The 14901-nt window shown below is 31.2% G+C and overlaps 1 protein-coding gene and 2 long non-coding RNA genes across 11 annotated transcripts in view; all 3 read right to left on the bottom strand.

The window, feature by feature from the left end:
* LOC126741572 (sensory neuron membrane protein 2-like) overlaps nt 1-14901 on the bottom strand; it is an 81550-nt gene that overhangs the window by 38570 nt on the left and 28079 nt on the right. For 2 of the 9 annotated variants that reach the window (XM_050448086.1, XM_050448593.1), the window contains 2 exons: nt 13737-13862; nt 13296-13681 (listed from right to left, as the gene is read on the bottom strand). The exons of 2 other annotated variants lie outside the window; for them this stretch is intronic. In XM_050448086.1, coding sequence (XP_050304043.1) covers nt 13454-13681; nt 13737-13862 — 354 coding nt within the window. In that variant the 3' untranslated portion in view covers nt 13296-13453. Of the gene's footprint in view, nt 1-29; nt 272-328; nt 484-1647; nt 2001-13295; nt 13682-13736; nt 13863-14901 lie in introns of those variants that run through there. 5 more of the 9 variants (XM_050448372.1, XM_050448442.1, XM_050448527.1 and 2 more) reach the window with 5 other exon arrangements.
* LOC126742276 (uncharacterized) lies at nt 2439-3035 on the bottom strand. The gene is made up of 2 exons (XR_007662526.1): nt 2908-3035; nt 2439-2760 (listed from the first exon to the last, which is right to left on the bottom strand). It is a non-coding gene; the product is annotated as an uncharacterized LOC126742276 (long non-coding RNA).
* On the bottom strand, nt 10970-12521 carry LOC126742332 (uncharacterized). The gene is made up of 5 exons (XR_007662544.1): nt 11812-12521; nt 11674-11756; nt 11533-11617; nt 11395-11477; nt 10970-11338 (listed from the first exon to the last, which is right to left on the bottom strand). It is a non-coding gene; the product is annotated as an uncharacterized LOC126742332 (long non-coding RNA).

The following is a 14901-nucleotide window of genomic DNA, read 5'->3' as shown; positions in this document are numbered from 1 at the left end:
AAGTAAAACAGAGAACGACAATGCTTTACCGATTTCCTGGTTCCCCACGTGTACTTGAAATGGAAAATGCATTACGATGCTCGTCTTGGTCATAGATGTATATATACACGTACGGAGCTATATACATCTGTGGTCTCGTTCTTTTCGACGTTTATTTTGGGTCAAACTTTGGTTAATAGAAGGGAATAAGAAGAATTCGCTATCGCTATCGCCCTCTTTTTTACTTGTTACTTAAAATTGTTCTAATATTGTAAGTAAATGCGTTGGTTAACTTCAACCAAAGATCTCAGTTAACCAGAGGTGTATATGTATTCTTTAAACTAATTACCTGTAAACTATTAAGGGACCTTCTTTCAGCTTCGGTTTTTTACCTTTGAGGACATCTTTTATATTGATAATGCTAAATGGATAGATTTTGAAAGTAGTATAAATTCGGTTATTCAAAAAACTTTTCCAATAATCTGGTGCTTTTCCTATAAGCCCCTAAAATGTTTTAAAATAAATTATTAAATTTGAGAAATCATATGTTATATACAGGGTGTTTTATTTTAATCCCACTTTAAAACTGAGAATAACTGTGTAAAAAGAAGCATAAAAAAATAACCTTTACAGAAGTTGGAAGGGACAATAAAGGAAAAATACCGATCACCCAAGTAACCCAAAATTTTGAGGTTAATTCTCATGGTGACTTCAAAGTCAATGTAATTTACTTAAATGGAACCCTTTGCTTATAACTGGTTAGATTTACATTTGATCGAAGGTATGTACCCTTGGTAGCCTAGGAATTAGGATCTCGTTTAATGTCAAATGTATGTTCGATTGGTCCTCGTAAACCCCCTTAATAAATGATAAGAAAAGTATACCTTTCATCCTATAAAGCACACATCATAAAATGTAAATGGGCTTTAGTAAATTCAAAGGATCAGTGATGAGATTCACCAGATGAAATTAAATAAGAATCAAAATAAAAATGAAATTTAAAAAATATATGCTTTTAATAAATGAATTAACAAAAAGAGTATCATCAAACTGCAATTACTGTACTATTGTAATAAACCAGTTATCATAAAATATAGACAGGCTAAGGTGTGTTCAAAGAATCAGCTGTGGGACCAATCTTATGAAATCACATAACAAACAAGATTTTGCTGCATGCCAAAGACCTGATTGAAGAGTTATTATTAAAATATGGAATAAATTAGTTGATAAGAGGAGTACTATTAAAATGTACTTACGTACTATTTCACTTTGATTTTATCTCTCTTAAGTATGTTTAAAGAATCAGTCGTTTAACAAACTTTATAAAATATAAAACTTGGGAATGAATGTATAAATTATTTTTGCAATGATCTGACAGAAGTGTAGATGAAAGGTCTGAAAAAAAGTGAAACATCTTTCAAATTGTGAATGTCGATACATTAAAATATAAATACTAAAGCAGTGAAATGCTAATAATAGACCTAATAACCGTTGGGCCAAGAAGAATTAAAATACCAACTTCGATGCTATGTGAAGCAGCTCAGATGATTGAAGAGAAACATTTGCAAAAACGTGTAATTTTAAAAAGATTTCTTTAAATTCTGTTGAAAAAGTAGATAAAGCAGCCGAAAGTGTAAATTAGGCCAATAGAATATTTTATTAACTTACCATTGATGAAAGCCATGAATAGTTATATATATAGAATCCTCCAATTATAGCATATATGAAAAGTCCTAACGCAATTAACAATAGTATGACCAGTATAATTAGTATCGGTAAACGATATTTATTTAGGCATCCAACATCTTCAAGAGAGCCATCACTTGAACTACTGGAATCATCAGATTCAGTACTCGTTGTATCAGTTGATGAATATGATCTGAGAGTTTTGGTTGACAGTATTGAAATATTTTTGGTAGGCATATTTTAATATTTAAGTTTTGGTTACAAGCTATTTTAATTCAGACTTTAGACAAAATTATTGAATTGACATTTGATGATTTAATATTTGAAGCTAGCAACTAAACTGATGATTGGGAGTTATGTTCTGAAATTGATTGTGAAATGAATAACTTACGATCATGTATAAATTAAAGCATTATTTTTGTAGGTTTCTTTTTTGGTGAAAACTTTACAAGGGTAATGTGGGATTTAAGTAAATGTGAAAAAATTACAACAATCGGTTATTATTATTCCAAGTATTTTTAATTCGAAGTTAGCCTAATTTGACGAAAATATCTATTTAATTTCAGAAGAGTGCATTTCCAAAAAAAATTGGACTTGGAAAATGATCCGTAATAAATTTGTTTTATATGTTAGCTACATATTTTATATATAACGCAACGGACGTAATAAATTAAATGGTTTATTATAAATTATGATACAACAGGACCGTATTTGAACCTATTAACCTGTAAAAGTAGTTTATCATATTATTATTTTAAATTAAAACACAAACATTGATTATTTTTAAGAACATATTATATTCTACATTAGCAAAAGTACAGTATGTCTACTTAGAGTTTTAATGTTCTTATCTTGGAACAAGAGACACTATATTGAATCTTTTTCATCGAAGTCTTTAACTTTTAACTCCAAAGGCGGCTTTGTTTTTAGAATCAATAAACTTAGTAATATTATGCAGACAATCAAAATCAAAAGGCATACTACAATCATTGTAAACCGAAAAATATTCACAGGGACCATTTCTTCATGGAATGCACGACTGTACGGTGATACCTTAATAAAATCTTGCATTTCTTGAGCTGTCACTAGAAGTTTCTACAATAAAATTTAAAAAAATTACCTATAATGCATGTTAAGAGCATGAAAATTAATCTTATTGGTAAAAAAGAGGACTAAGTATGTTATGCATGTATACATATGTTATGTACATATCATATGTTATGCATTATACATGCATATTACCTGCTCAATCCACATAATAGGCACGAGTGCCCAAGGTACTTTGGCAAGTATGGGAATTCTATCAACGTTAAAGATTGGAACATTTATTTGGTATTTAATAGAAAGTTCTGTGAATGAATCATTTTTCTAAAAATAAATATACATTCGTTAAAATCCTAATAGTAATATCAATTTATTATATCTGGAAATATAATATCATTATAATCATCACTACATTTCTAATTATTATCGATTATTATTACGAGAAAAGATCTACCTGTATATACACAGTGTTTTTTCATATTGCGATAAAATTCAAGGATCTGTGTAAACTTATGATCGAAATGTCTTACATTTTATATTACAGGGTGGTGAAGTAGAAAAAATATAGTTTAGGATTACAAATAAGTTAAATAGTATAAAGTGCTGAAACGATAACTACAAAATGTTGATACTGCAATAAAATATTGTTACTAAGTAGATTTGTAAGGAACGTGATTTCTAACTCTTCGCCTCTTAGGATGAAGCCTTCTCTGGAAGATTTACTTTCGGGTATCGTATGAAAGGCCTTTTAATGTTCTAAGGGTATCGTCGTCCTTCAGGATGGTTCGTCTCCAACCACTAAAATGGACCAGTTTCTGCACACCTTTCTTTTTCTTACAAGAAAAAGCAATGGATGTTGTATTTATTTGAATATGGGCTTTTTTCTAATAAAATTATGGGATAAAGCATTGACATATCCAGGTGCAAGTTTTCTAACTGAATGTGAAAGTTTTTTGGGTTTAAGTCTAATTTTGTAGCGTCGACTGTACCTTTTTTCTTGACAAATTCACATTTGCTTTTTATAGAATATTTTGCAAAATCCCTTCTTGATTAGGTAGACTCCTTTAGGCCCTTTCACATCCGTTTGAGTTAGTCATTGTCTTAGAACATTGAAAGGCTAGAATGAAAGGCTAGCTTTAAGGCTTAGGTTATGCTTTAATACTGCCAGTTTTAATCTTTTCCCGAAGATGCTAACAATAAAATTTCGCATGCAGATTATTGTAGTAAATTATTAATTACTGTTGAAGCGAATTTTTAAAAAAATTACCAGTGGCGTAACATACGGAGAAACTTGGTCCTTTTTCGTCTCAAAAAAAGTTACTCTTGCCAAATTATGATTTAAGGCACTGTTTTTGAAATATCTTAGTTTAATTGTACAGAAACGCCAGTTAAAATGCTACAAAAACTTAAAAAAAAAGAAAATTAGACTTGAATCTTGAATTAAATAAACATTTAAACCTGTCAAATAAAATAATGACTTAATGTAACTTTTGATTATCTTTTATATTCAAGTTGTTTACAAATTTAAGCCCGATTTTTTTTTTATATATTTTGCAACATTTTAGCAGATATTTCAGAAGAATTAAAGTAAGATATTTTAAAAACAACGCGTTAAATCATAATTAAATTAAATGGAAAATCTAACAGTTGACTTCTTACAAAAAAATATTTTATCACCTCGCAGATTTGAGACAAAAAAGACCCTCGGTATGTTACGCTACTGGCAATATTTTTAAAAATTTACTTTATCAGTAATTGACAATTCACTACAATAACCTGCATGCGAAATTTAATTAAAATTGAGCTGGTAGTTTAAAAGTTATGATAAATAAACAAATAATTATTCTTAACTTTAACACCCGGTATCTTTGTTATTAAACATTTCCTAAGAAAAATTTTATAATGAAAGTCAATTTCTTTTTCAATTCTCTATCACGTATTAAAATTAATGACGTTTGAACTGGACCACCCTGTATTTGCAGTGTTTCATATGGTTTTGTAGCTGTTGGTATGACATTAAAATGTAATTTAAGGGTTTGGTTATCGTAATTTACGATTCAAGATATTTCGTATTCGATAATATATGTTTGTTTTGATTTTTGCTCATTGGACTAGGTAGCCAGCGATTGGTCTTCTGTTTATGATAATTTTGAATAATGTTTTGAATTTCATGTTAACTGGTTTTATCTATTAATTTTTTGGTGTATTCTATCATGAATATTGTGAGATTATATTAAAATATTTTTGAAGAACAATAAGAAATTTTTTCATACAGTAAATCTTCGAAATACAAATTTAACTCCGCGTGGGAGAGGGAGTCAGCATTCTTGTTTGAAATTCCTTTTTATACACGATTTAGTAATCATAATCCTCTAGTTTTAGGCGCCATCTTATTAGTTTTAAATTTCATTCTTTAAATGAAAAAGTTATTCTAAAGCTTTATGATCAGTTGCAATTTTAAGTTTACGCCCAATTAGATAAGGTCTAAAATATTTTGTTGTTTATCGCTAAATAATATTAATTGATAAGGCAAAATGACATGCAATCTTTTGTCTAATAATTGCATCGTAAAAAAAAAAATCATTACGTCTTTTTTTTGTTGCAAAAGCCGATTCTTGAAGTATCCATATAAAATCATTTTTACCATATTATTAATGGGTTTTGAACATAAACTGATTTCATTTCAAAACTTAAAAATGGTTTTTGCCTGATATATGAATTTATCATATGCAAGATGACATAGACATGAAAGAGACACCTGGAAACCAATAACAAAATAGGTATATGAATAAAATAAATATTAAATCAGATTGCATAATATGTTATATGTCTTGATAACTATTATGCATAGATATCTATTATATCATTACATATCTAACATATTATGCAAGACATATGTTATATGTCTTGCATAATATGTTGAAAAAATACAACATTTTTAAGTATTTTTTTTTTAAATTAATTTTACCTAATCTTTGCAAGCTTCGCAAATAAAACATTTAATTTTCATCGACACCCATGCAGAATGTGCCTGCATGAGCCCATTGTTTGCATTGCTGGCACCGAATCCACCTCCCTCAAGACCTAGAGCGACTGAATAGTCAGATTCATCATCTGATGCCACCCATCGTTTAGTTATTCGGGCTCTATTACTCTTTTTTATTTCTTTTTCCTTTTTTTCATCTTATTTTTTTCTTTCAATTCATTGAGCATGCTTAATGTCAAAATGCTTTCATAACAATTTTTTGCCCTTCGGCCACTGACGCTTTACTAGCTATCGGTATTGGCGATAATTCTGTCAACATTTTTTCAATATCTAGTATAATGTTAATTGAACTCGAAGAATTCGCTGCATAGCAAAACTTGTTGAAGGCTGGTTATCAGAAGTCGTAGAAAACTGGATTGCTAAACAATCGATTGGTGAGGGCAACTTGTAAAAGGTAGATCTGATTCCGACTGAATCATATCTAAATTAGTAACCACTTTATTACTTGAAATTTTTTCACATTGGTTTTGTTTTGCTCAGTTACTGACACTGAGCAAGGTAAAAATGGATGGTCTGAAAAAATTTTTGGATTCAAGGGATTAATACCGGTAGCCTTAGATCTGCTAAGAGCTATTTCAACAATGGCAGCTTTACTGTAGGCCTGTTCAAATAATGAAGCAATTTGATATATATAGAAAGAAACTGTTCGTCCTGGATGAGCCTTTAACCATATTGTCACTTCTTGGTCACAGTACTTTGTCAGCGGACCAAAAAATGTGACATCAAGCGGTTGAAGTCGATGAGTGCAATGGGACGACAGACAAAATAATATGACGTGAGTTTGTTTCGCAAATATTAAGGACTTCGGCTGTTTGTGGCTTGCGTGATCATTATGAGTATAACTTTATTGACCACAAGTATGATCAAAACTTTGTTATTGCAGGTGGGTCAAACATACTGTACAAAATGTTTGATCCAGTTCTATTTGAAACAGTTCTCTCGTCATATAGGCAGATTCGTTATAAAAGGGGAAAGTGCCAGGTCATCATACAAAGTCTGGAAAGTCTCTCTTAGAGAAATGAAACCAGGTGGGACAAAATTTCCTGCACTTCTGACGCATACTACTGCTGTGGGATGGATTCCCCTTTCATCGCTAGTTACAGCATCGACTTGCTTTTTACCCTTTTTAGCAATATTTTTTTGTATTTTTTGAACCGTAGTAAGCCCAGTTTCATCTAAATTGTAGTTGAATGTTCTCGTTTTTTGAAATATTTTTTAATTTGTGGCTTGTCTGTTAAAAATCCATAAAAAAACGAACTGAATAATAAAATAGGTCTATGCGTAAACTGTTCAATACAAAGTTTCTGAGAACGACTAATTTAGTAAAAAAGCGTTCCAGGAACTATTTTGCCAACCCGGGAGTATGGGCGAAGACAGACACAGCGGTTTTCGCCGAGACGGCGGCCGAGTCGTTCGCCGAATCGACAATATTCATCCATGCTTTTAATACTCTTAAGACACACACTACGGTTTATCTCGACACGTCAATTCAGTCAATTGAAGTCGACTCGGCGCTTCGTTAAATTGTTGTGCTGAGACGGTGTTTGCTTAAAGAGTCGGCTTATTATTTATTTGTTTTTAAAGCTGAAAAGACAGACACAGTTGTGCGGCGTTCTGCTGTTTTCTGGAATTTCTGCTTTTTTAAATATGGAGGTGGATAAATTTGACGTGGGCAGATTGATTTCGGAAATTGAAAAGCGTCCCGCATTATGAGACATGACGAAATCTGGATACAGTGATAGAATAAAACGGAAAGAAAACTAGGAAGCCATTTCAAATATTTTTGCTGGTGAACATGCAACTGTAGAAGAAAAGAAAGAAATTAGTAAGATTTTATTTATAGTTTTATTCAAGTGTACATTTAAGGTAAATATACATTTTCAATTATTTTTTTCTGTAAAATAATGACAAAATTTATCTCTAGAAGATACTGCTCTAAAGTTTCCTCTTTGGTTTAAATCTGGCTGTACAAAATTCAATAAGTTACCCACAGGTATAATATCGATTTCATCTACATTAAACTGGTCACGTGTTCCATCCCGTATTCTTACAAAGTTATGCAAAATACAGCAAGCCTTAATTATTGTTTCGGCTAAGTCAATATCAACATCTAAAGCCCGGTGAAATATTCTCCATTTGTTGGCTAATATTCCAAATGTACATTCAATGTATCTTCTAGTCTTGGATAGTTTCATATTGAATACTTTTTTATTATCAGTAAGTTGCTTTCCTCCAAAAGGTCGAAGTAAATTTTCCAATAAAAGAAATGCCTCATCACCCACTATCACATAGGGAAACGTTTCATTGGAGTCTAAAAGACAGCGTGGCGAAGGAATTGCCAAAGAGTGTTCACATAATCTATCAAAAAGTGTGGAATTTTTGAATATTCCTAAATCACTGGATTTTCCGTACGATCCGAGATCTATGTAAGTGAAGCAGTAATTAGCATCGCACATTGCAAACAGTGGAAAAATAATTTTTGTAATTATAGTGCATAGAACCACTATTTGGTGGTTTGTTTAGCCTTATATGGCACTGATGCAGTTAGGGAATTTCGCAGTTCTTTTAAGGAACATCCAGTTGCTACATACCTGAAATAAAAATTATAAATGAATTAATTGAAAATGCCGGAAAAAGTAGAGACATGTATGTAGTAGATATATTTTTAGTATGTTTTTTTATTTGCAGGAGAGTTACTACATAAAAAATGGAGGAATATACGTGATCGGTGTGCAAGAGAAATTCAAAGCCAAAAAGAAAAATCCGGAGACGGAGCCCGAAAAAAGTGCCATATGTCTATTCACAACAACTATTATTTCTTAATGACACTCAAGCAAAACTACAGATACATTAGAAGACCTAAACACCCAAGCAAGTAATGCAGAAAGTGTTGAATCTAGACCTACTTCCTCGTCTTCTTCGATCACAGCAACTGCAAAATGTGTTTCAGGACGACCGATTGTAGGTAAAAAAAGATCACGATCCGCCCTTGAAGATAAAATTTTTAGTTCATTGGAGAGCTATGAAAACGGGTCAAAATGGAATCCCCACAAAATTATGATGATAACAGCCACTTTTTGCTTTGGTACCTAGTCTCACATCTCTCTCAAAGATATTGAATATAAAGTATAGGATAGAGCTTATGCAAGTGATAAGCAAATATGAATCGTACGCTTCGCAGCAACCACAGCAACAACAACCAGTCTATTTCTCGCAACAAGCTCAACAACACTCTGTTCTCAGTCGTACTTCACAACACACACAGGAACAACCTACTTATTCATATGCAGTTCAAAAAAACTCTTTCAGTAACAATTAATTCCAAGCTGACTACCAAGAACAATCTAGAGTTCCTGTAACAACTCCTTCTCCAGCTGGCTCTGTCCAATCGTACCTAAGTAATTTCAGCCCAGAAGAGGAATACCAGTTTAGCGTTTTCTAATATAATCAAGATTTAGTATTTGTAGAAAAGTTTCTGAATTAAATTACTATTCGTACATCTACATCTAATAATTACTTACCTGAGAGTTATCAGCAGTTTTTCTTCTGCGGGAATACATGTTCTCATGCGGGTGTTTGTTTTAGTTACACTTGGGTTAATAGTATTCAACAACTTATCAAAGTCATTGACATTTTTACATAATTGAAAAAATTGTCTTCATCATGCCTTATCTCGAAAAATAAATTGTAAAAAATGCCTTTTCGTCTGTACCCATCGGATGTACCCACATTGTCCTTCTTATCCTTTTTTCTTTTTAAGATTAAATAAAACAATGAGATGAAAATGATAAAATCTTCGATTTTGCAATAATCTACAACTCACGTATATTTGAATCATATTATGACTGGACAGCGTCCTGGTTCATACAGTGCCGCTGTATGTATTTTGAATAGTCGGCACGCCGACTCGGCCGCAGTCTCAGCGACAACCGTTGTGTCTGCCTTCGCCCTATGATGATCGCGGCGCGAAATTAAGTCAGTCGGCTAATTTTGATTTCGGGAAGCCCATCGGTCGTTCTATCAACATTTCTTATTTCTTTGTCGCGTAATATTATCCTTTAATATTTTGTATTTTCATACCTTCAGTTAGACTATTAAATTTGTTTACGAATCAGCCCGGAGTTTTATTTGTTATTAATAATACAACAATAGATTTATCGTCTTTATTTAATTTATCGACCACATTTCCAACGAAACAAATCGTTATGTTATGTTAATGTTATTAGAGCAGAACCTGATAGCTTAAGAGCAATCATCAGCACGTGACTGCCTGAAATGAATTTAACACGTTTTATCGGGAAGGTTAGCATTTGGCAACAGCGCATCGTTAAAGCAAATCAGAACACTGGTTTGTCTCGCAGCAGACGGGTCAATGTTATAGTTCAGTTCAGAGATCTATTAGAATCTTTGATGTGCCGCGAATAGTCCGTGTGCCGGTGTTGCTTGTATTGTCACATGACATGCATGTTTAAATCGCAAAATTTTATGTGAAAAGAGTCATAAAGTAATATTTTAAGCGATATTTAATCATTCCATTAAATAAATAATTTTTTTAAGCATTTTTTTCAGAATTTATACATTTGATTCGTAAAATTTGACTACATGCGCCCACGTACTATTTTGTTAGACGTCTGACCTCAGTCGCAGCCACTCAAGCATGAAAAGTTGCACAGGTCCGGCCTTAAAATGTATTCGTATTTAAAACATTATTATCCGGGATTTTTGGGTTTAGTTAGAAATTGAAGATAGTTGATAGCAAGATAATATTTAATTTAACTATAAGATTAAAGTACGTAAAATGAGCTTAGCCAAAAATTTTAATCTAATAAGTTTAGTTTTTAGCGCCAGGGTGTTTATAACAAGTGATTAGAGAATATTGAGATTTATTTTTACTTGGTGGTGATTATTAATGGGCATTTTGGCTGCCATATTCAATGTCCTTTATTATTGTTTTTTTTTTTAATTAATTCATATTATGATATATTATTATAATATTATACTCATGAAAACCCCCATCTCTATATTTAGTACCAACTTCTTTTTGATAAAAAGTAATTATGTACTCAGAAAAGTGGAAGTATATTTTTTAAAATAAACTATTACATTAAAAATCATCTAGCTTTCTATATCTTAAGCATGTAAGACACAAGTTTTACTTATAAAAAAATACACACTTTACATCCTGAATGTAATATTTATTAATTTGTTTGCCTCATATTTAGTTATTGTGCATATTGGGAAAGATTAGATGAAAATTAACAAAAATAAATGCTTATACTAAAAACTAAAAATCTTATACAAAACACTACATTTACAAGTATACTGGATCCTAAAACTACAATAAGGATACTACTTTTATAAATTTAACCACTCATTTGAATTTGGTCCAAAGAGTTAATACAATTTTCTAAATTCTGTTTTTTTTGCCTTTGTTCTTTAAAAGTTTCTTCCATTAAGGAAGGAAACAGTTTCTCTGTTGCCTCTATGGATTCCAACTTCATATCGCACATCAACATATGGATACTAAAGCATTACATTATATATACTTTATTGTGTCGCTGAAGGACAAACAGGGACAGTAAGCTGAAAAAAAACAAAATTTCAAACTTGTTTATTCAATAAAAATACAGTTTTCTTACTATGGCAAAAAAAGGGTTTTCCCAGAGAATGGTGGAAGAAGCAGTCTTTATTGTGTCGCTGAAGGACAAACAGGGGCAGTAAGCTGTAAAAAACAAAATATTAAACTTGTTTAATTAATAAAAATAGGGTTTTCTTACTATGGCAAAAAAAGGGACTTTTCTCCAGAGAATGGAGGAAGAAGCAGTCTTTATTGTGTCGCTGAAGAACAACAGGGGCAGTAAGCTGTAAAAAACAGTATTTTAGACTTGTTTTCTTTATAAAAACAGTGTTTTTCTTACCATAGCAAAAAAGAGGTTTTCTCAAAGAATGGTGGAAGAAGCAGTCTTTATTGTATCACTGAAGGACAAACAGGAGCAGTAAGCTGTAAAAAACAAAATTTTAAACTTGTTTAATTAATAAAAATATGGTTTTCTTACTATGGCAAAAAGGACTTTTTCCCAGAGAATGGAAATCATACATCAATCATAAATGTATCATACCATGTTTCCGCTAAATAATATATGGATCTTTCTTCCTCCCAAATTTTTTTAATTTTCTTCAAATATTCTATACACCAGCTGACAATTCCATTACAGCAGGAAGTGTTTAAAATATTTTGTAAGATGCTTGGATTTTAGTCCGCGGTCAATTTTTTGATATTATTTTCTTGTGGTATTATTTTTCTTCTAAAAATTGACATTTTTGAAAGAAAAATAAAAAACAGTCTAAAACATGGAGTTTTACGTATATTTAAAATGATTTCATAGATAAACAATATAAAATGTTGCCATTTAAACATGTATATCATGCGACAATAAATACGACATAGGCGCACGGACTAGTGCGGCATCTGCGACACATCAAAGATTCTAATAGATCTCTGAACTGGACTTTACCAGAGATTCATCGAGGAGAACCGATTTTTAGTTTGCATGCGGTTGGACTTTTTTGCGTTTACTAACAAATATACTAACAAATTTACTAACAAATAGGTTGCACGCGTATTTTGGTATTTCAAGACGTTTGATTCAATAAAGAAAATAACATTTTTGTATAAGTTCAATCAAAATATCCTCAGGTTCCTCTGGTAATACAGTTTATTCACTATTTGAGTTGAAGAATTTTATGTATTCATAAAAAATGCTTTTATATAGGAGGGTATTAGTATCACAAATTTAGCGAGAGAAGGAATGAAATATAAAAATGTTTATAATTTTGTCTCACTTTCAAATATATTATGTACCTAAAACAGTTTTTATTAATTAAGATATAAATAATAAATTAGAGACATGTAAGTGACTTCTGTCAAAAAAAGGGTAGAAGCAACCCTATAGATCAAAAAAAGAAATTATCTGATTTCCAAATATGCCTAACACCGAGCGGAACATGGGAAAACCCATGTAAATTTTAAGGATGTCAATTATTGGCTTCCCTGTACATTTTATAGAAAAAATTTAAGATAACTTTTTGAAGAGACCAATCTGGCAAACCCTCGTGCAAAGTTTCAAAAAATTTTAATCAGCGAATCTTGAATTATTCAATTAAATGTAATTGCAAAATTACAAATTTTCGGTTCAGGTAAAACCAGACACCAGCCACCAGCAAACAATTTGTTATAAGGCTTTGTCAAATCTGACGTACAGCCTTATAAAAAAATTTGTTTTTTTGTTTTATTTAATATAACGATTAAGTTAAACCAATAACAATTATTATTATCGATTATTAAAAAAATTATTTTATCGTACTTAGAATTTAATTACACAAAATTTTGTAAATCTTTTAAATGATGTGTACTTCAAACCTTTAAAGATTGCGACCGCATACAAGTATGCATTAATAACCATTCGCTGCATTTTTACTGGTTGTATATTTTTAATTTTTTGAAAATCATTTTGTATATAAATAAACACCAAAGACAATATAGTCGCAAACTTGTTTTATTTTTCTGAACAGTAATACAAGGGATTTATTTCTTTTGAGAGGTAGGCAAAGTTGATAGAGGATCAACATTTTTTTAAATGTTTCAGCGAGACGTAAGTTGTTTTCATGTGTTTACTTCTAGAAAATACTTCTAGTAAACTACTTTCCTGAAATATCAGAATCATAACTATAATTGCGAGGTGGTAGTGGTTTTGGCTTTAACAGTAAAACTATAATCAATACTATACAGACAACAATGACGAATGAGCTTATTGCCAATGTTCCAAACCGGAAATTATTTACAGGGATCATATCTTTGTTATATGCATGAGTATACAGGGATGTTTTAATAAAACTCTCCATTTCTTCATCACTGACCAATATTCTCTAAAAAGAAAATATGTTGTAGTACGTTAAAAATAATACGACTTTTTTTATTTACCTGCTCCACCCACAAAATAGGTACCAATGCCCAACTTATGTTGGCCAGTTTAGGAATTTGTTTAATAGCAAATATTGGTACATTATATTGGTACTTAATTGAAAATTTAATGAATGTACCATTTTTCTAAAAAGGGAATAAAGTGTCAATAAGTACTCTTTTTTTCATTTGTGATTAAATCATATACTGCAGAAAACTTTTTGGGTTCTTTTTAGCATAAATTCATAATATATAAATATACAGGGTGTTTGGCGAAGGGTTAGCCAAACTTGGTGGACATATAGATAGGCTCAGATAGAAGATGTTTTCTTAATAAACTTGTGTTCTAAAAGTCTCGGGTTTTTTTATATCATTGATTTTGTGTTATTTTCAGGATTTTCAAAAAATTATGCCTTTTGACATCTTTAAATTTTTTCAGCATATTTTTCACGTTTTTTTACATTTGTATTTAGTCTGTAATGTATCCTGAATCTAAAAAAATCAATATCAAGTACAAATAATACCGAAATAATTCATTTTGAGCTCAAAAAGTTAATACAAGTAGCAAAAAAAGTTATGAAAGGTAACTTTAACTTGACGCAAAAAAAAAAAACTAAAATCTATCAAGATGTTTAGGTAGTTTTAAAAACATCTCCAGTTAATACTCTTTTCAATGATACACGATGTGTAATACACAGCCGACTAACTTGCCACAATTTATGACTTTAAAGGACAATAAAGTAAAAAAAAATATTTTTTTAATTTTATGTATTTATTTCAAAATTACAAATTTTATTAAAACTGCGCTCCCCTGGCTCTAATACATGCCCTACATCGCCGTCGCATTTCCACTGTCGTAAGACGAAGCCGCATCTCTTTTCTGATAGTTTGAAAAGCGGCATCGATCCTTTGAATGGTCAAATGAGGAGATCGTGGAACATGCTATGGGATTGTTGTTGTGACAACAACAATATGTGCTACATATTGCATACATTATTGTTGCTGTTAATTGATTTTTTATATTGTTTTTGTGACTTTCCTTATAATAAATAGTAATACCCCAATAGGCGTGTGCCCCACCACAACACTTTTGCTAACACTTTTCGTCGATTAAGGGAAACAGGCAATCTAAAGTTTCAAGAACCGAGGATCAAACGGAGGCAGTATGATGTTACTGTAATTGAAA

The sequence above is a fragment of the Anthonomus grandis genome, chromosome 1 (assembly GCF_022605725.1).
Source record: "Anthonomus grandis grandis chromosome 1, icAntGran1.3, whole genome shotgun sequence".
Classification (NCBI taxonomy): Eukaryota; Metazoa; Arthropoda; class Insecta; order Coleoptera; family Curculionidae; genus Anthonomus; species Anthonomus grandis.
This window is presented reverse-complemented; position numbering and strand designations above follow the sequence as displayed.